The sequence below is a fragment of the Lethenteron reissneri genome, chromosome 55 (genome assembly GCF_015708825.2).
Source record: "Lethenteron reissneri isolate LAM-NWPU_2019-01 chromosome 55, ASM1570882v1, whole genome shotgun sequence".
In the NCBI taxonomy this organism is placed as follows: domain Eukaryota; kingdom Metazoa; phylum Chordata; class Hyperoartia; order Petromyzontiformes; family Petromyzontidae; genus Lethenteron; species Lethenteron reissneri.
The window spans coordinates 535,765-556,927 of record NC_083833.1 but is presented as its reverse complement, the minus strand read 5'-3'; the positions used below and the strand labels follow the sequence as shown (position 1 = coordinate 556,927).

General features: G+C 60.4%; 2 protein-coding genes across 2 annotated transcripts; both read right to left on the bottom strand.

The window, feature by feature from the left end:
• Positions 1–256: 256 nt before the first annotated feature.
• LOC133356721 (RING finger protein 11-like) lies at positions 257–10,942 on the bottom strand. The gene is made up of 3 exons (XM_061574364.1): positions 10,843–10,942; positions 9,558–9,736; positions 257–7,727 (listed from the first exon to the last, which is right to left on the bottom strand). Exons 1-3 carry the CDS (start codon positions 10,939–10,941, stop codon positions 7,556–7,558), a joined length of 450 nt encoding a protein of 149 aa, XP_061430348.1. The 5' UTR covers position 10,942; the 3' UTR covers positions 257–7,555.
• Positions 10,943–13,816: 2,874 nt separating this feature from the next.
• On the bottom strand, positions 13,817–18,358 carry SNX4 (sorting nexin 4). Its single transcript, XM_061574346.1, has one exon. The coding sequence runs from the start codon at positions 18,348–18,350 to the stop codon at positions 17,010–17,012; it is 1,341 nt and encodes a 446-aa protein (XP_061430330.1). The 5' UTR covers positions 18,351–18,358; the 3' UTR covers positions 13,817–17,009.
• Positions 18,359–21,163: the final 2,805 nt, after the last annotated feature.

Genomic DNA, 21,163 nt, shown 5'->3' with positions numbered 1-21,163 from the left:
ACTGCACAAGTCACGTGACCCCCCAACCAGCAGTCGCGCGCCGCTCGGCTGACGCCCACCTACACTCCACAGCAGCGGTGGCCACCACAGTAGCGGTGGCCACCACAGCAGCGGTGGCCACCACAGCAGCGGTGGCCACCACAGCACCGGGTGTCCACGCTGGTGGATCGCAAAGCCCCCCCCCCCCCCCCCCCCCCCTGTGATCCACCCAGAAATCTGACCCAATACATTCACTACGTTACAGGGACTCCTCTACTTACGAACGAGTTAGGTTCCAGAGGCACTGTTCGTAAGTCGATATGTTCACAAGTACCAACTTTACTCCTGTCCATTCCAAACTCGTTGTACGGCGTGTCCACTAGACACGGGGAAATAGCTTTACAAGTTGTATAATCACCTGTAGATGCCACTGGTTCTTCACGTTCTGCAGATGTAGATGCCACTGGTTCTTCATGGTCTGTAGATGTAGATGCCACTGGTTCTTCATGGTCTGTAGATGCCACTGGTTCTTCACGTCCTGCATATGCAGATGCCACCACCGCCATCTATTGTGTGGCGGTTAAACCTACGATTCTTGGTCCGCACAGCGGCAACTGGACATACGGACAGGTTTGTTCGTATCTATAAAAGTTCATAAGTCGAATGTTCGTAAGTAGAGCATTCCCTGTGAAAACTACACAGCGCCACCTGTTGCTAGAAGTGTGTTATACTCTTTGGGTCTTTCGGTAAAGTCACATAGATGGAAAAAAAATCACGACGTTTCGGTCGCAACACAAGCAATCGTCTTCAGGTGAAAAAATTCAGTCAATAAATTATTATTTTAGTATGGTGGGAATTTGTATTGGCACGTCGGCCGTAACGGTAGAGTCGTCTGTTTGCGTTTCAGAGATCCACAAAAGACAAATTTTGCGATCCACGTATTGGCCACCACTGCTCTCGCGTGAAACACGGCCGGCGTTCACAACGCAGCCCTGCGCACTTCAGTGCCACCGGGTTCCACACCGGGTTCAACACCGGGTTCAGCACTGGGTTCAACACCGGGTTCAACACCGGGTTCAGCACTGGGTTCAATACCGGGTTCAACACTGGGTTCAACACTGGGTTCAGCACTGGGTTCAACACCGGGTTCAACACCGGGTTCAGCACTGGGTTCAACACTGGGTTCAACACTGGGTTCAACACCGGGTTCAACACTGGGTTCAACACCGGGTTCAACACGGCACCAGGTCAGGAAGGGATAAACAAACCCTGCCTTGGGGTGTTTCCAGTCTCCTCGACTCTGTCCCAAGACAGCCTCCAGTCCTCAATACTCTTTTGTCCGGAGGGTCATGCCGATTTATCGCAGTTAGGGGAGGGGGTGGGTGGGGGGTAACAGTCCCCTGTCATTTCCCAATTGACGGATTCGTAATTAATCAAATTTGGACCACGACGCCGCCGGCGGCACACACAAACATCGGCCGAATACTCTTCTCCAAATCACGCCGTGGGACGTTGAACGTCCACCGTGGGAGCGGACAACTCGGATGGCTCGGACGCGTTCTCAGAATGGACCAGGGGACCGTATACCCACAAATTTGGTGAATGAGTGGCTGAGTGAGCGAGTGAGTGGGTGGGTGAATGCGTGGGTGGGTGAGTGGGTGAATGAGTGGGTGAATGAGTGAGTGGGTGGCTGGGTGAGCGAGTGGGTGAGCGAGTGGGTGGATGAGGGAGTGAGTGGGTGAATGAGTGGGTGGGTGAGTGGGTGAATGAGTGGGTGAATGAGTGGGTGGCTGGGTGAGCGAGTGGGTGAGGGAGCGAGTGGGTGGGTGAGCGAGTAGGTGAAGGGGTGAGTGGGTGGCTGGGTGAATGAGTGGGTGGGTTAGTGGGTGAATGAGTGAGTGGCTGGGTGAGCGAGTGAGTGGGTGGGTGAATGAGTGGGTGGGTGAGTGGGTGAATGAGTGAGTGGGTGATTGAGTGGCTGGGTGAGCGAGTGGGTGAGTGAGCGAGTGGGTGAATGAGTGGGTGGGTGAGTGGGTGAATGAGTGGGTGGGTGAATGAGTGGGTGGGTGAATGAGTGGGTGAATGAGTGAGTGGGTGGCTGGGTGAGCGAGTGGGTGAGGGAGCGAGTGGGTGGGTGAGCGAGTAGGTGAAGGGGTGAGTGGGTGGCTGGGTGAATGAGTGGGTGGGTTAGTGGGTGAATGAGTGAGTGGCTGGGTGAGCGAGTGAGTGGGTGGGTGAATGAGTGGGTGGGTGAGTGGGTGAATGAGTGAGTGGGTGATTGAGTGAGTGGCTGGGTGAGCGAGTGGGTGAGGGAGCGAGTGGGTGAATGAGTGGGTGGGTGAGTGGGTGAATGAGTGGGTGGGTGAATGAGTGGGTGGGTGAATGAGTGGGTGAATGAGTGAGTGGGTGGCTGGGTGAGCGAGTGGGTGAGCGAGTGGGTGAGGGAGCGAGTGGGTGGCTGGGTGAGTGGGTGGCTGGGTGAGCGAGTGGGTGAAGGGGTGAGTGGCTGGGTGAGCGAGTGGGTGAGGGTGTAGGCCCCGAGGCACAGTGCTTACTGTGGCCTGTTGGAGAACACGGCCCTGCCCGAGACCACGTGGTGCAAGGCCGGTGGCAGCGATCGACGTCTCTCGGGGCGAGGCTCAGCACGTGGCCAAGGGCAGGAAGAAGTGGAGGCGACTGATGGCGGCCTCGTGCCCCACAGGGGGATGGAGAGGATTCACTGTGAAAGGGGACGGTGGTGGTGGTGGCCGGGGCTGGGAGTGCTGTGAGCACAACCAGGAGAGCGGGGCTCCCTTCCCCCGACTCAAACCGCGAACCCTCCGCAACAAAAGCGCCGGAAAGCTGCAAAACTTTGGGCCACGTCGCCGCATTTCCGCGTGGCCGAGAACGAGCGCGACGGAGAGGAGGGGATCGACGACAACTTCCTGCGCGACGCTTCCCAAAGGAGATGCGCGCTGTCGTGGCGTCACCCACGCCGCAATCGTCACCCACGCCGCAATGGTCAACGGTCCGCATCAGCTGTGACTGCGAGACTCTATCCATGCTGAAGGTGTTTTTTGTTGGGGTCAGATCGCGCCAAGTGTAACTGTGTCGTCAACCCGCCGCCGCCCGACACAGCCAATGAGCTTTGTCGCATAAACAAAACGTGGCATTATTTGCTACTTGAGCACGCCGGTTGTGTGTTTTGGGGAGAGCAAATCCACAACATTTACAAGTTGAGTACCACGACTTCTCAATGGTAATTCCACGCGGCATCATCGGGACTTTTTTTGCCAGAAAGAAAAAAACAACCCTTTATTGCGAATATTATTGGGTCGCAAAGCTCTGCGTGTCAAGCTGACAAAACCAAACCTGTCTGAGTCACCGCCCCAACCGGAGCAATGAATTGGCCGCTTGACGAGACCCCCAGTGCTCACCCCCCCCCCCCCTCGCAAGTCTCTCTTCTCGATCTCTCCGCACGTGACACCTTGGAAGGCTCGCCAGAGGGTGGCTCTGGGCTCGTCATCGTGGCCATGCTGTAGCACGGTGCCGACGCCGCTGTAAGGTTGGGTGAAAATGCGCCGTTGACTAAACCGGTTTCTTGCGTTCGCTTGTCAGAGCCAAACACGACGGCGAAACTACCGATACCCATCGGATGGCAGCCGAGTTGGCGTAGCGTGGGCAGTAGCGGAGCGAGACAAACGCGTGGGTTCCGTCTCGCTGTCCGGGGTGCACGCGTCGAACCGCGGGTGAGAACCCGACGTTCTTTGTTCGCCCTAATGCAGGAACGAGCTTCGCGGGTCCCGTAGTCGTGACGGTGCCACCTAGCGAATCGTTTCCTGCCCCCCGAGCGAGCTGCACAGAGGGCCTCGCCCATGCCGCTGGGCAAGGCGCCTGAAGGAGCGACCCCACGATCTTCCCAGGGCCGCTCCCAGGGCCACTTCCCACGGCCAGGGGACGTCGTTGGGAGGTGGTGCGGGGTCGGGGGGGGGGGGGGGCACTGGAGTACAGACGACGCGTTCAACATTTGTCCCGCGGGCTGCGATTTCGTGGAAAGATCCCGAACGATCCCTAGAAACGGATCGTGAAGTCACCAGTAAATGCGAGTATCCTGCCTGGACATGCGTTTAAATTATTGCTATAAATGCCCAAATGATAAGCCACTTTGTTGCTTTTGAAAGATAAGTGAAGATCTCAGTGGGCTTTGTCTGGTAGGATGGGGATGGTTTAGTTGTAGTTGTTTGTGTTTGGGTGATTCGTTTACCGTTCTTGAACTTTGCACTCCTATCGTGTTTGTGTTGTTGTTGTTGTTGTGACGTTCTTGCCCCATGACCTGACAGGACGTCTGTGAAAAAGAACTTCATAGCTCATCGGATTGCTCCACTATATTCTGATTCTGAGATGTCCAACCCCGTGGGAAGCAGTGGCAGCGGTGCTCGGAGCTGAACCTCATCACTGCCACTGCCGTCGGCCAACCGGCTGCCAGGGAGGTGACCTCATGGCGTAGAGGTCACCGTGAAGTGACCCTTGCAACGTGGCTGGCCACGAGGCTTCCGTGTGCTTCGGCAAGTGTGGTCGAGGCGGCGAGTGCGTTCGTGCTATTCATGCTAGAATTCCCCATGGATGTCGTTATTTTTGTAATTAATTTGGTCATTTATTTATGGCATCGGTTGGATGTTTCGACTCAAGAGCGAGTGGTCCTTTGAGATCACACCGCTGAGATTTAACTTTGCGATACTTTTTGTCATCTGAAAAACAAACTAAACTTATCTTTATTTCACCAGGTAAGGGTCACAGCTCTTTATAAGAAGCGACCTGGCCATCACAAATGAGAGCTCAACAAAGTGCATCATCAGCACGTGGACATTTCCAGCAGCCAAATACTCAAACGCGTGACGTTGAGTCTCAATGCGGAGGGTAAAACTGGAGGACCCGGAGAGCATGAGAGGCACGCAAACTCCAAATATACACCAGCAGGCCGTCGGGGTCGGGATCGAACCCACGACCTCCAGGTGAGGTAGTTACCACCTCGCCACCATGGCACCTGGATCCCTGTGCGGTTTCTGTGTCACCAAAGTATGATCTTGTGTTTAGATTTAGTGTGCTGATCTTTAAAGGTGCATTGGAAAATTTTGATGCTCCTACTGTTGTGGAGTGACTCATGCAGCCAGCTATGGCTGCAGGGTTTGGTGGTACATGTTGTTTATGTCGTTAATTGTGAAATTTCGGTCACAGTTTCTATGATCACTGTTACATTGCTTTTATGGCTTTATTTTGGTGATTTCGAAAACTTTTTTGGTTTGGCCATGTTTGTTTGTTGTAGTACGGAGTTAGAATGATGGCTTTAATCTAAGTTGTCTTGTGGTTGTTGTTGTTGTTTGGCTTGCATCCCACTGGGATTTTTGCACACAGCGTTGGTGTACGGTGATTTTTTCTGGAAGATTTTTTGCAGTTTTTTCCTGGATTTTTCTGTTTGCGCGTTGTCACTCTAAGATGTTTTTGTTTGTTGCGGTTGCACCCGATTCAAGAGCCGAATGGCTCACAGGGCTATACCAAATAAATGAAACTGAAAACGTATCGACCAGCAGTTATGACAAATGCATCTCAAAGCAGACTTCCACCATTTACAGGATGACTCACGTCGCGCTGTACTCGAGCCCCACGGGAGTTTTAGTCAACAACCGAGACAGCCGTGGAATCCACGAGAGGAGCTGCTGCTGCTGCATCTACAATAACAACCACCCCCACCGCTCTTCGCTCGAGCGCCTAAACGTCCGAGCGTTTCATCACGAAGGTTCACACCGAGTCTGCAAATTCACTCACACGCACACGCACAGTCGGCGGGGCATGCAGAAGACGAGTCGGGCCAGCAGCCTGAACGTGCCAAGCTGGTGCGGCTTTTGTTTTGTCTTTCGCGGTGGGAAGTTTGCGTCCTCACAAGCAAAGAGAATCACAACGGGCAGCGCGCACGGCGCGCACGGCACACCCACAAAGCAACAGAGCCGCTATTTGCCACGGCTCCCGCGGCCAGGCAGCGCGAGAGGTCGTGCGGAGGTCACAACATCCCACAGATAGGACACGAGGTCAGGGTACAGGCCCAGTGGTTAAGGATTGGCGAGTGATCTTACGGCGTTCGGTTCGCGCACCAGGGGTCGATGTGACTTTAACCCCCCGCCCCCCCCCCCCCCAGGAACTTCTGCGAGGTGTAGCGAGGCAGGGCAGCGGTTTCCCAACCCGGTGGTCCACCACGGGGAAGTAGTCCACGTAGCAGCTCAAGCTGCTGCTGCTGCAGCTGCCACGATGATGTCGAGTCGTCTTCACGGTTGAAGACGTCATCGGTGCACGGCGGCGGTTCGCGACTCGCTTCCAGGAGAAGCGGAAGCGAGTCCTCTTCTCTTCTCCGCGTCTGTCCTCGTGCTCCGCGTCGATGCACGGGGCACAGCGCACAGAGCAGGCAGGAGGCGCGGGCGCGTGCCTCTTGCAGCCGCCGCGAATGAAAGTGCGCACGTGAATGCGTACACCGGGGAAAGTCTGCGGCCACTCCCGGGCCCAGCGACCACGAGTTCGGGCCGCGTAGGGGCCCCCCACCGGTCGCTTCCTGCGGCCCAGCCACGGGCGCACGCAGGGAGCAGGCGGGGCCCGACGTCACGACCCACGAACCTCCTCGTGGTGGCCACGGGCCATCCGCACGATAAGGTTTATTACACCAGAACCGCTAGAAGCAAGTGCCTCGCTCGCCAGGCATCTCTGTCGCAGATTCCCACTCGTCCCACATGTCAGCGCTGAAAGGCCGTCGCCGCGTACGGAGGGTGGCCACCCCTTCCCCCTGTGGACCAAACCCGGACGTGTTTCTTAGGCGGCCGAGGTCAATCAGAACTGTGCAGGGCACCGCAATGAAGGCCTTCGCGACACCGGTGCCAGATCTCGGTAGCAATGTCTGTCGTGAGTCAAACCCAGACAGGTGGCCACCCGCAGGGCGATGCTCCAGTTGCATCGGGCTGGCAGAGACCTCCAGCAGGGCGATGCTGCTGCGGCGCCGCACCGCCCATCCACGTCCAGGACGCGAACTCGGGGCCTGCCGCTCGCGTGCGGCACCACCGGCTCCACCGGCTCCACCGGGCCGCGTGCCGCGGTCGGCGCGCGTCTCCGGCTCGCGCGGGCCACGGAGTCGTCGGGGGTCGTCGCGGCGCAGACCCCCACACGAAGACCGGCGGCACAGACCATACCACCCCCCCCGCCGGGCAGCTCCAAGAGCCTCCACGAGCCACGCGGTCCCAGTGAGCGTCCTGGTCTCACGCGGCCCCCCAGCGGCCCCCCAGCGGCCCCCCAGCGGCCCCCCAGCGGCCTCGCCTCGGGAGCGGCCGCCCCGTCGCCCCCTCCGGGACCGGCCGCGAGCGGCCACGTGGCCGCGCGGCGGCGGTGCCTCGGCCGGTAACCGACGCGGGGACAGGGGACGGCGCCGGAGAGCGGCGCCGTCAAGACGTTCGGCCGGGGCGGCGAGGAAACCGGCGGAGGAGCAGGAGGAGCGGCGGTGGCGGCGGCGTGAAGCGGGGCAGGGCGGGGCAGGGCGGAGCGCTTGCGGGGGCCTCCGTGGCGCTCAGCCGGTGCCGTAGGAGGAGAGCAGCGCGGCGTCCACCGGCTCCATGCACGAGGGGCAGGTGAAGGAGCGCACGAGCCAGTTGTCGATGCACTCCACGTGGTAGGTGTGCAGGCAGGGCAGGTACCGCACCGCGTCGCCACTCACAAACTCCAGCATGCAGATGACGCACCTGCCACACACGCACGCACGCACACACGCACGCATGCACACACAAGCACGCATGCACGCACACACACACGCACGCACGTCGCGACAACAACAACAACGGCGCGGGGTGACGCGGGGTGACGCGGGGTGACGCGGGGCGGCGGCGGCGGCACATTCGTCGCCTGCTGCAGAGGTTATCCGCCCCCCCCCCCCCCGGTCAACACCTGCGGGTGTCATCAGCTGTGACGATATTCACGATTAACGCGCCGGACAAATCGCGGCGCGCATTAGAGATGCCGCAGCGTCACTCGCACAGAGCCGCCCGTTTGTGCTGATAGCGTCATGCGCTCACAATTGTCAAATTAAATTATTTTTCATGGCACCAGTTTGCTTTTTCTACTTGTAACAATCGACTAAATTGGGAGGCAGCGGAATGTGTGTCCCCAACTGGGATCGTGTGGAAGGACACTCCCCAAAGTAGTGTGGTGAGTCGTGTGGTGAGTCGTGTGGTGAGTAGCGTGGTGAGTGGTGTGTGGTGTGGTGTGGTGAGCGGTGTGGTGAATAGCGTGGGGAGTGGCGTGGTGAGTGGCGTGGTGAGCGGCGTGGTGAGCAGCGTGGTGAGCGGCGTGGTGAGCGGCGTGGTGAGCAGCATGGTGAGCGGCGTGGTGAGCGGCGTGGTGAGCGGCGTGGTGAGCGGCGTGGTGAGCGGCGTGGTGAGCGGTGTGGTGAGTGGCGTGGTGAGCGGCGTGGTGAGTGGCGTGGTGAGTGGCGTGGTGAGCGGCGTGGTGAGCGGTGTGGTGAGCGGCGTGGTGAGCGGCGTGGTGAGCGGCGTGGTGAGCGGCGTGGTGAGTGGTGTGGTGAATAGCGTGGGGAGTGGCGTGGTGAGTGGCGTGGTGAGTGGCGTGGGGAGTGGTGTGGTGAATAGCGTGGTGAGTGGCGTGGTGAGCGGCGTGGTGAGCGGCGTGGTGAGCGGCGTGGTGAGTGGTGTGGTGAGTGGTGTGGTGAATAGCGTGGGGAGTGGCGTGGTGAGTGGTGTGGTGAATAGCGTGGGGAGTGGCGTGGTGAGTGGCGTGGGGAGTGGCGTGGTGAGCGACGTGGTGAGCGGCGTGGTGAGCGGCGTGGTGAGCGGCGTGGTGAGTGGCGTGGGGAGTGGCGTGGTGAGCGACGTGGTGAGCGGCGTGGTGAGCGGCGTGGGGAGTGGCGTGGTGAGTGGCGTGGTGAGCGGTGTGGTGAGCGGCGTGGTGAGTGGCGTGGTGAGTGGTGTGGTGAGTGACGTGGTGAGCGGCATGGTGAGTCGTGTGGTGAGCGGTGTGGTGAATAGCGTGGGGAGTGGCGTGGTGAGTGGCGTGGTGAGCGGCGTGGTGAGTGGTTTGGTGAGTGGTGTGGTGAGTGGCGTGGTGAGTGGTGTGGTGAGTGACGTGGTGAGCGGCGTGGTGAGTGGTGTGGTGAGTGGTGTGGTGAATAGCGTGGGGAGTGGCGTGGTGAGTGGCGTGGTGAGCGGCGTGGTGAGCGGCGTGGTGAGCGGCGTGGTGAGCGGCGTGGTGAGCGGCGTGGTGAGCGGCGTGGTGAGCGGCGTGGTGAGCGACGTGGTGAGTGGCGTGGTGAGTGGTTTGGTGAGTGGTGTGGTGAGTGGCGTGGTGAGTGGCGTGGTGAGTGGTTTGGTGAGTGGTGTGGTGAGTGGCGTGGTGAGTGGTGTGGTGAGTGACGTGGTGAGCGGCGTGGTGAGTGGTGTGGTGAGTGGTGTGGTGAATAGCGTGGGGAGTGGCGTGGTGAGTGGCGTGGTGAGCGGCGTGGTGAGCGGCGTGGTGAGTGGTGTGGTGAGCGGCGTGGTGAGCGGCGTGGTGAGTCTCACTCGCGGCCCGTCTTCTCGCTGGGCCCCGCGTCGTCGTAGAGGCCGTGCGGCAGGTGCTGGATGAGGCCCAGGCGCTGGGCCACGCGGCGCTGCTCCTCGGGGCCACGGCCCAGCGAGTGGTGGGGCAGAGCCTCACCCACCACCACCACCTCCTGCTCCTCCTCCTGCTCCTGCTGCTCCTGACAACCACAAGACAACGACCCCCCCACGTAGCCTGTGACAGACTGCTGGGGCTCACGAGGGGGCGGGTGGCCAGCACCACGCCAGGCCGCCTTTGTCTCCCCAGTGGCGATGTTTAGACACCGCACCAGGTACTCACTGGAGGCCGAGTCCACCTAGGGGAGGCCTACGACTGGCTCAGACACACACACTCACCACACACAGACTCACCACACACACACCCACCACACACACCACACACACACTCACCACACACACCACACACACACACTCACCACACACACACACCACACACACACACTCACCACACACACACACCACACACACACACTCACCACACACACACACCACACACACACACTCACCACACACACCACACACACACAACACACACACACACTCACCACACACTCACCACACACACACCCACCACACACACACACCCACACACCACACACACACTCACACCACACACACACTCACCACACACAACCACACACCACACACACATCACCACACACACACTCACACACACACACACATCACCACACACACACCACACACACACACTCACCATACACACACACCACACACTCACACACCACACACACACTCACCACACCACACACACAACACCACACACACACACTTACCACACACACACCACACACACAATCACCACACACACACTCACCACACACACAATCACCACACACACACCACACACACACCACACACACACACACTCACCACACACACACCACACACACACCACACACACTCACAGAGAGGGTTCATCTCTGTGGTGAACCCTGTGGTGTGGGGGAGTTGTGTGGGGGGGGGTGTGTGGGGGGTGTATGGGGGGGTGTGTGGGGGGGTGTGTGGGGGGTTTATGGGGGGGTGTGTGGGGGGGGTGTGTGGGGGGGTGTGTGGGGGGGTGTGTGGGGGGGTGTGTGGGGGGGTGTGTGGGGGTGTGTGGGGGGGTGTGGGGGAGGTTGTGTCGAGGGGGGGGTTCTGTGGGGGGGGGGGGGTCACAGTCACTCGCACTGCCCCGTCAGCCCCCCAGGTGCCCCCCCCCGCCCCCCGCCCCCCCCCCGCGGCTTGCCTGGTAGGGGGGGGGTGGCCCCGCCTCCGCGTCCCCGGGCTCCGAGTCGCGCAGCAGCGAGAGGTCGTCCAGCGACGCCGCCTTGAGGCAGTTCCCCATCGCGGGGGGCGGGGGGGCGGGGGGTGGAGGGGAGGGGTGGGGGGGTGGAGGGGAGGGGTTGGGGGTGGAGGGGAGGGGCGGGGGGTGGAGGGGAGGGGTTGGGGGGTGGAGGGGAGGGGTTGGGGGGTGGAGGGGAGGGGAGGGGTTGGGGGGGGGCTCCACGTGGAATGAGACTCGGGAGAGTTGAGCACAGAGGGTGGTGGCGACTCGGACACTCGCACGGAGATGGACACACAGGATTACACGGGACGAGAGACAAACACGGCCGTGACCTCAGAGACACAGAGAGACAAACACGACCGTGACACAGAGAGAGACACAGAGACAAACACGGCCGTGACACAGAGAGACACAGAGAGACAAACACGGCCGTGACACAGAGAGAGACACAGAGACACACAGAGACAAACACGGCCGTGACACAGAGAGACACAGAGAGACAAACACGGCCGTGACACAGAGAGAGACACACAGAGACAAACACGGCCGTGACACAGAGAGACAAACACGGCCGTGACACAGAGAGAGACACACAGAGACAAACACGGCCGTGACACAGAGAGACACAGAGAGACAAACACGGCCGTGATCTCAGACACAGAGAGACACCGACGCGACGGGGCGAGGAGGAATCCGACAACAACAGCTGGGCCTGGCGATTCCTAATCACGGGCGAGGGAATCGTCCCGTGCGGGATCGAACGTTGCGAATCGGTTGCAACAAATCGAACCATTCGGAGTACCCCGAAGAGATTCCCATAGGCGCTCAGACGAAGCCGGAGCGGATCGATAGCGTAGAATCGATTCCAACTATATCGAACAAGTCCCAAATTGAAATAATCGCGATTCACCAAAACGCTCCCCCAGTAACCCATTGCGTGAACCACGTGACTCCACGCTGTCGGGTAGAGCAGCAAGTAGGACGAGTAGGGGGTGGAGCAAGTGGGATGGGGAGGGGGTGGAGCACGCGGGACAAGTAGGGGGTGGAGCAAGTGGGATGGGGAGGGGGTGGAGCAAGTAGGACGAGTAGGGGGTGGAGCAAGTAGGATGGGGATGGGGAGGAGCAAGTAGGACGAGTAGGGGGTGGAGCACGCGGGACAAGTAGGGGGTGGAGCAAGTAGGATGGGGAGGGGGTGGAGCAAGTAGGATGGGGAGGGGGTGGAGCAAGTAGAACGAGTAGGGGGTGCAGCAAGTGGGATGGGGAGGAGCAAGTAGGACGAGTAGGGGGTGGAGCAAGTGGGATGGGGAGGAGCAAGTAGGACGAGTAGGGGGTGGAGCACGCGGGACAAGTAGGGGGTGGAGCAAGTAGGATGGGGATGGGGAGGAGCAAGTAGGACGAGTAGGGGGTGGAGCACGCGGGACAAGTAGGGGGTGGAGCAAGTAGGATGGGGAGGGGGTGGAGCAAGTAGGATGGGGAGGGGGTGGAGCAAGTGGGATGGGGAGGAGCAAGTAGGACGAGTAGGGGGTGGAGCAAGTAGGATGGGGAGGGGGTGGAGCAAGTGGGATGGGGAGGGGGTGGAGCAAGTAGGACGAGTAGGGGGTGGAGCAAGTAGGACGGGGAGGGGGTGGAGCAAGTAGGACGAGTAGGGGGTGGAGCAAGTAGGATGGGGAGGGGGTGGAGCAAGTAGGACGAGTAGGGGGTGGAGCAAGTGGGATGGGGAGGGGGTGGAGCAAGTAGGACGAGTAGGGGGTGGAGCAAGTGGGATGGGGAGGGGGTGGAGCAAGTAGGACGAGTAGGGGGTGGAGCAAGTGGGATGGGGAGGAGCAAGTAGGACGAGTAGGGGGTGGAGCAAGTAGGATGGGGAGGGGGTGGAGCAAGTGGGTTTCGGAGGGGGTGGAGCAAGTAGGACGAGTAGGGGGTGGAGCAAGTAGGACGGGGAGGGGGTGGAGCAAGTAGGACGGGGAGGGGGTGAAGCAAGTAGGACGAGTAGGGGGTGGAGCAAGTAGGACGGGGAGGGGGTGGAGCAAGTAGGATGGGTCCCGGGTGTCACGACGCATGCAGAGGCGTCTCAAACCGCCTCCACATCAACATCTCTGCTGCTGCTGCTTCGTCTCCACATCAACATCTCTGCTGCTGCTTCGTCTCCACATCAACATCTCTGCTGCTGCTTCTTCTCCACATCAACATCTCTGCTGCTGCTGCTTCTTCTCCACATCAACATCTCTGCTGCTGCTGCTTCTTCTCCACATCAACATCTCTGCTGCTGCTGCTTCTTCTCCACATCAACATCTCTGCTGCTGCTTCGTCTCCACATCAACATCTCTGCTGCTGCTTCTTCTCCACATCAACATCTCTGCTGCTGCTGCTTCTTCTCCACATCAACATCTCTGCTGCTGCTGCTTCTTCTCCACATCAACATCTCTGTGCACGTGACACCGCGGTGGTGAGCTGCTGCGACAACAACGCCTCCTCCTCCTCCCTCGTGGGAGTGAAACGGGCGACGGAGACTTCATGTGACAGGGCTGTGGCATTCACGATCTGTTGTGGTTGGCAGTGATTCCCCGTGCGACAGAATGCCACCTTTGCAGGCCGGTGCCAGTGGGTGGCGATACCCGCTTTGCCCAACAACAATAATCCCAATCAATGTCGCCGTAATGCCGCCTCCCTCCGTGTTCGTGAAATGGGCGACGGAGACTTCAAGTCACAGGGCTGTGGCACCCACGATCTGGTTGTCAGCTGTTCCCTGGTGCGAGCGAATGCCACCTTTGCTGGTCCGTGCCAACGGAGGGCGACAAACATTTGCGGGGACATTTTTACTTTCTATTATTTAAATGTGGCCCTCAATAAACCATTGCGTTCCGGACAAACGCCGCTGGTTTCGTGGCATCGGGCGAACGGCGCGCATCCAGAGTCAACAGACGCGTGCACGGCCCCACACACTTGCTTTGTTTTACTGGATCGAGAATCAACATCATGGCATTGCGAAGGACGCACGTGCGCGCGCGACAGATTATTATTATTTTCAGCGAAAAGCTTCACAGGGGCCCATGAAGCGCGGATCATCAGACATCGCAATCAAACACCGCTGAAACAATTATCGACGTGCCGGCATTGCATGAACAACAACAAAACGTCATCGAGTGCGCATCTACGAGCTTTAGAATCGGGCATGATTAGTCGAATCAAAAGAACCGCGACCCGCCTCTCACGACCGTCGCCCCCCCCAAGCACGCTGCCGCAGAGGCACGGACACGCAACAGAGACACACGCAGCTCGTGCCCGGCACGTGGACACCGCGGGTCTTCCAACAGCGCCCCGCCGGGTCTGTCCACATCCTGCATCCTGCACGCGGCTGTCACGCGGACCGCGCCTCTCCCCTCTCCCACCGACGATGCCGGGTTCCAGCAAACAAGGCGCCGGAGAAGCACGAAGCGCTCGGAATGTGTCGCCAAACTTGCCGACAAACAACCCGTGGCGTCGGCTGGGACGGCTTCGTCTGCGGGCGACGCAAAAGGCCCCGCACCGCCCGTGCAGGGGGCACCCTGGCACAGCAACAGGAGCAGCTGCAGCAGGAGCAGCAGCTGCAGCAGGAGCAGCAGCTGCAGCAGGAGCAGCAGCAGCAGGAGCAGCAGCAGCAGGCGCAGCAGCAAGACGCGGGCATGCTCCACGATTGCCACTCTTCCCCCGCACCTCCGATTAGCACGGTTGGCTACGTACGGCGCGAAAGAAGTTCAACGTGCGTGAAATACGCAGTGCCGATGGAAATTTGCTTTTTCATTCTTCAATGAGGTGAAGTGTTTCTGCGCACGCGGAGAGGACCCTGCAGGACCCTGCAGCACCCTGCAGCACCCTGCAGCACCCTGCAGGGTCCTGCAGGACCCGGAGAGAATCCAACGAGCGGTGGCCGGGGACCTCTCTCGAGATTCCGCGGTGCAGCAAACCTCTGCGCACGTGGGAGCTCTGCAGGTGGGTGGTGTCATACGCAGCCTCCACCTCCCACCCAGACGCAGCGTCCACGACTCCGAGGTCACTGGCGGAGGTCACCGCGTGCGGTGGCAAAGCCACGCGGTCTGAGCCCACTGGCTGGGCAGAGCAACCCAGCGAGTGATTCCCTGCCGACGAGGCTTGTGATGCGCGAATATGGGGCCGCCTCACAGACGCCTCCCCACAGGTAACACAAAACACACCCACGGTGTGTGTGTGCGCTGACAAGCACCTGGTGTGGTGCTTGTAGTGAAGCCAAAAGGCGGCCCGGGTGTGGTGCTGCCCATCCAGCCCGCTTGCGTGCCGTTGTGCCCCTTCTCGCACGCTCGCTAACAGCGCTTACACCCCACCAGCCCTGGTAAGAGGCTACACGGGGGGTCTTTGTCTTGTGAAGGATTCGTCTGTGCGCATGGAGGCGACGACCGTGCGTGTGGATGAACCATCCGTGTCCCCACATGTGGAGGGCTCGCCTGTGGGTGCACGGAGGCAAGGCCACGTCCCCCACTCAGGGGGCATGGACCCATCCAGAGTGTTGGAGGAGGAGGCAGCGTGGGGGGTGGGGTGGGTTGGTGAGCACCAGAGCCCCAACCCGCACTCTGCTTTCTCTCTCTCAACACCCGAGGGGGCTCGCAGTGGCCGGCTTTCCCTCCAGCCGCAAGCCGGAGCCACGCTGAGGCTCCGGCTTGGGAGCCCGGCTCGGTACAGTCGCGTGTGAACGTCACACGGGGAGTCCGCAACCATCGGCCGGGCATCAAAGCAGGGTCCCCCCCCCTCCCCCGTATCTAACACGGATGAGAGGGACCCTGCCGCCTCCAAGCATCTGCCAGCTCGCCAGAATTGGTTCAAGCAAACCGGACTCGGCCGACGGAGACAGCGAATGGCACAAACCGGTCCAAAGTTTGCGCGTGTCGAACCAACGCCACCGAAACTGCGCACAAACAGAAGGTCCGCGTGCCCGCCGGGATGCGTGGTGCTCTCAACTCGGAGCGTGCAGGGACAGAGATCCGCAGCCGGCGTGTCTGTCCCCTACGACGGGCAGTCTGCAGGCGCGCACAAGGATTCGTGTGCTCGACATTCGATGAATTGTTACGATTCGTGGGGGGGGGGGGGGGGGTCCCAATTCTAATCACGTTTCTATTTGTTAATTTTACACATCGCGGTGAACGTAGCCACAGCCGCCTTCTGGCGGCAGCATTCACCAAACGGACCCATCACGCGCCCCAAGCGTGACCCACTCTCACGTGCACAATGTGCAATGCGTGTCATCGTAGGCATGATTCAATCCATTTTAATTCGCCCAATCGATGCTTCGTCACCCCCCCCCCCCCACTCCAGTAAATACGGAACCCCGGCCTGGCGCTGTTCGGGTGCAGGTGAGACTCCACCCGCAGCAGCAGTGGAGGGGGGGGGGGGACAATGCACTGGTCCCGTTAGCGAGTCAGTGAGCACACGAGGGAATGGGTGAGCTTGCACGTGTGAAGATGAGTGTGTGTGTCTGAAGACGTGTGTGTGTGTGTGTGAAGACCTGTGTGTGTGTGTGAAGACCTGTGTGTGTGTGTGAAGACGTGTGTGTGTGAAGACGTGTGTGTGTGTGAAGACGTGTGTGTGAAGACATGTGTGTGTTAAAACGTGTGTGTGTGAAGACGTGTGTGTGTGAAGACGTGTGTGTGAAGACGTGTGTGTGTGTGAAGACGTGTGTGTGTGTGAAGACGTGTGTGTGTGTGTGAAGATGTGTGTGTGTGTGAAGACGTATGTGTGTGTGTGAAGACGTGTGTGTGAAGACGTGTGTGTGTCTCTGTTTTTGTTTAACGCAGTTGCTGAGCAAGAAGCCCAAAGGCACAAATCTTCAAGCGGGCCAGCAACAAAAAGGACGTTTCTTGAAATGAGCCAATGGCAGTCAAGTCCATAGTCGGTCGCGGGTGTGAGGGGCGGCAGCGTCGAGGAGAGGAGCAAGCAACAGGAGAAGCGTCGTGACCCGCAGCCGGGTGGTGCCCTCAACGCTGTGCGGATGAGATGAGATCAAACGGGCGGCGTCCGCGAGGCCGAGTCCCTGAACATCGGTGGAGAAATCAACGAGCGGAGTCGACGGGAAAACAGCGAGGGGGAGGAGTCGGCGAGGGGGAGGAGTCGGCGAGGGGGAAGAGTTACATCTTGCCGAAGGACTCCTTGGCGTTGCTCCACACGCCGATGCCCTTCTTGCACACCCCGATCTGCGTGACGGCGTAGCCCACGAGCGCCTCGCGCACGTCGCGCACCTTCTGCCGCTGGAAGCGGGCGACGTCGGCGGCGGCGCGCCGCGAGAACTCCGCCGCCTCCGCCTCCCTCTCCGCCAGCGCCGCCTCGTCGAGCGCCACGCGCGCCCCGAGCCGCTCGGCGCGAGCCTCGCGCGCCTCCGCCGCCTCGCGCCCAAACAGCTTCCCGGCGACGCCGCGCAGCGAGAAGGGGCGCGCGGCGCCGCCCGCCGGCTCGTCGCGCCGCCGCTTCTCGAGCGCCAGCTCCCTCGCGAGCGCCTCCACGCCGGCGCGCCGCAGCTCGGCCTCGCGGCACACGCGGCGCAGCGCGTCGGCGAAGCGCAGGTACTCCTTGAGGCGGTCGGCGTAGTGCTCCTCCTCCTCCAGCAGGTCGTCCACGGAGGCGGCGTGGGCGTCCATGTGGTGCCCGGCGCTCTGCAGCCCGTCGCCCGTCTCGCGCCGCTCCAGCGCGCTCCACTCGCTGAAGACGCGCCCGTAGTTGGCGTGCACCTTGTAGACGCCGTACAGGCGGTCGGCGGCGCGGGCGCGCGCCTTCAGGATGGCGCCGATCGCCGCCCGCAGCTCCTCGGCGTACGCCTCGAGCTCGGCGAAGCGCCGGTCGGGGATCTCGACGCGCGGGGGGGGGGCGGCCGCCGGGGCCCCGACCGGGCGGGAGTCGGCGACCGCCCGCGAGCCGGCGGCCCCGGCGGCCTCCCTCCAGCCGCGCTCCCGCACGAGGAAGGCGGAGAAGACGGCGTCGCGCGCCAACTCCGCGTGCGACGCCACGCGCAGCAGGAAGGCCTCGAGGCCGGCGCGCCGCCGCTCCACGAAGTCGGGGTCCATGTTGTCGGAGGACAGCTTCTGCCACGCGAACTCGGCGCGCTTCTCCGGCAGCGGAGGCACCACGACGTGCGGGAACGCCGCGAGCAGGTGGCGGCGCAGCAGCTCGAACTCGCTGTAGCGGCGCCACAGCGAGCGCGGCGGGGGCCCCTCGCCCGCGCGGCTCTCCACCAGGTAGACGGTGAAGACCTCGCGGCCGTCGGCACGCCGCTCCGGCTCGCACACGCTGATCTCCACGCGCCGCACGGGGAATGCTCCTCCCACTGCTCCCTCTGCTCCCTCTGCTCCCTCCGCTCCCTCTGCTCCCTCTGCTCCCTCCGCTCCCTCCGCTCCCTCTGCTCCCTCTGCTCCTCCCGCTCTCTCCACTCTCTCCTCCACTCCCTCCACTCTCTCAACTCCCCCCGCTCTCTCCATTCTCTGCTCCGCTCCCTCCACTCTCTCCTCCACTCTCTCCTCCGCTCTCTCCACTCTCTCCGCTCCCCCCGCTCCCTCCACTCCCTGGGGCGCCGCTCCCTCTTCTGCCCCCCCCTCTCCCCCCGCTCCCACGGCCCCCTGGATCTCCGGCGACCCTGGGGACCCTACGGGCTCGGCCTCCGTCCCTGCCGGGCCCCGCTCCTCCTCCGCCGCCAACGTCTGCCCCGGCTCCTCGCGAGGCTCCGTAGCCGCGGGGTCCGGGTCGGAGACGCGGTTGGCATCCGTGGCGGAGGCCTCGTCGGGGGTTGGGCCGACGTCGCCGAGGGGACCCGGTCCGTCAGCCATGAGTCACGACGGGTCGACGCGTAGCGCCGGTGCGGAGCCTGTGCGGGGCAGGGCCGGTGCGTCGACATGAGCCACCCGGTTAACAACACTCGAGGTAGACACTCTCACGCTGTACCAAATAGAAATTCCCCCGGTACAGCTATTGAAGGCTTCACGAACTACGTGGTCAAAATAGATGTTAAATAATGTGGGAGCCAGAGGACATCCCTGTCGCACCCCAAGGTGTACAGGGAAAGGCTCTGACTCCTGGCCACGTAGTTTTACCCAGGCCCGCTCACCATCATGAAGGTCTTTAATGATCGTGAGCAGACGGTCAGGGACTCCGAAAGCATGAAGAACAACCCAGAGCCCAGGCCTACTGATGGTATCATAGGCCTTGACCAAGTCATTAAAGCAGAGATGTAGTTCTTGTTGGAATTCCCTACACCTCTGCTATAGCAGACGGACAGAAAATATGGCATCTGTGCCCCTGTAGTTGTTACAGTCTGTGCGGTCCCCCTTCTTAAAGAGGGGGACCACCAGAGCATCCTTCCAATCCTGCGGAACCCGTCCAGTGGTCCAGATTGTTGTTATGATGTCATATAGGGCAGTCTGTGCACAAACGCCACCCTCCCTCAGCATTTCGCTTGGGAGATCATCTCTGCCCGGTGCCTTTCCTGGTCTCAGACTCCGGATCGCCTTCAGTACTTCCTCAACAGATGGCACCTCAGCCAGCCAATCACAGGGGGTGACTTCTTCCAAAATTCGAGGCACCGCAGCCTCAGGAGGGTTATCCCCACTTTGTGCCATGATGTTTTCCTGGCTGAGGGATTTCCCCTCCCCCAGGACCTCACAGAAATGCTCAGCAAATCTGCAAACCTGTTCCTGGGGGTCGGAGATTGGTTCACCGTTTTTTCCCCTAATGATGGTAATAGGTGTGGCGCTGCAGGTTACTTTTTTGATGGAGTTAAATAGTGATTTGTGATCGCGGGCCACTGAGGCAGACTCCATCTCCTCAGCAACCCGCGACTACCACCCATCCTTGCAGCGCCTTACGGCTCTCCGAACCTCTGAGCGAAGGCTGCGGTAAGCCTCCTCATTCTCTGACGTGGGATGATGTAGCCGATGAGAGTGGGCCTGTCGCTTTTTCTCAACTATCCTGAACACCTCCTCTGTCAGCCAGGGTTTCTGGGGAGGTCTGGACCACGTACCCACAGCAGCCATTGCAGCTGCATGAGTCACAGTCCTAAACCTCGCCCATTTACCCTCGACATCAGGAGGAGTGGGAGACTATGCCAACCCCAGCTGCAAGCGATGATGAAATTCTCACTTGCAACTTTCATCAGCTGAGACCAGGCCACTTTAAGTTGGAATGGGGTCCTGGGTGTGCACCCACCACCGGAGTGGAAGAATGGCAGGCGTATCTTACAGATGACTAGTCGATGGTCAGAGGGCAGATCAGCTCCACGGTAGGTCCTGGTGTCAAGGACATGGGCTCGCATCCCCTGGTCCGTCACTATATAGTCCAGCAGATGTTCTTGCTTGGACCCGGCATGCATCCATGATGTTGTGTGGATGCGCCGATGCCGGAAGAGCGTGTTGGTAATTACAAGCCCATGGGCTGCACAAAAATCTAGCAGCCTCCTACCGTTGTTATTGAGCTGATCTGGCCCATGCCTTCCAATCACTCCAGACCAGGTGCCAGCATCATGACCAACTCGGGCATTGAAGTCACCCAACAAGATGACTCTGTCCCGAGTGGCCACTTTAGTCAGCACCTGTGACAGGAGGTCATAGAAGGCATCTGACTCATCGGCTTTGCCTGCATCCCTCCACGGATGTTCATCTTCGGTGGGGTCATAAGTAACCACGACCACCACTCATCGCCTCCGGTTGATGGAAAGGCGAGCCCAAAGTATCCTGGGGCTTACAGCTTCCCATACTTCACCGCCCCCTTTATTCTTTTGTTCAGAAGAAGAGCCACACCCTGTTGTTTGGCAATCTCCTGCCGAGTAGAGGACTGTCCACCCCTCATGGTGGCAGGAGCCAGAACCGGTCCACCGGACCTCCTGAATGCCACAGAGATCCAGGCGGTACCGGTCCAGCTCCCGACAGAGGAGTGGCAGCCTCTCCTCCGCAGTGAGCGTTCGAACATTCCACGTGGCCATCCGTAGTGGCTTTTCATTGTTTCTGGAGGAGCCCCGAGGGTGAAGATTTAATCTCCTGGCTCCGCCAATTGGGGTTTGGCCATGGAGACGTCATAGACGCCTATCCCCCCGGGGCCTCCGGCACAAGCTCATTTGTTACATATTTATGTCTAATTCATAGTTTCGTGGTAATTAATTGAAGGTGGAGGGGTTACCAGCCCCTCGCACCCGTCCAGAGCCCCCGTTTAGCCACTGTGGTGGTCACAGACGCCATAACGGGAGAGGCCAATGGGCATTGGCCCTCCCCCCACAGCACTGTCCATGACAGTGTTTCCCATCCGG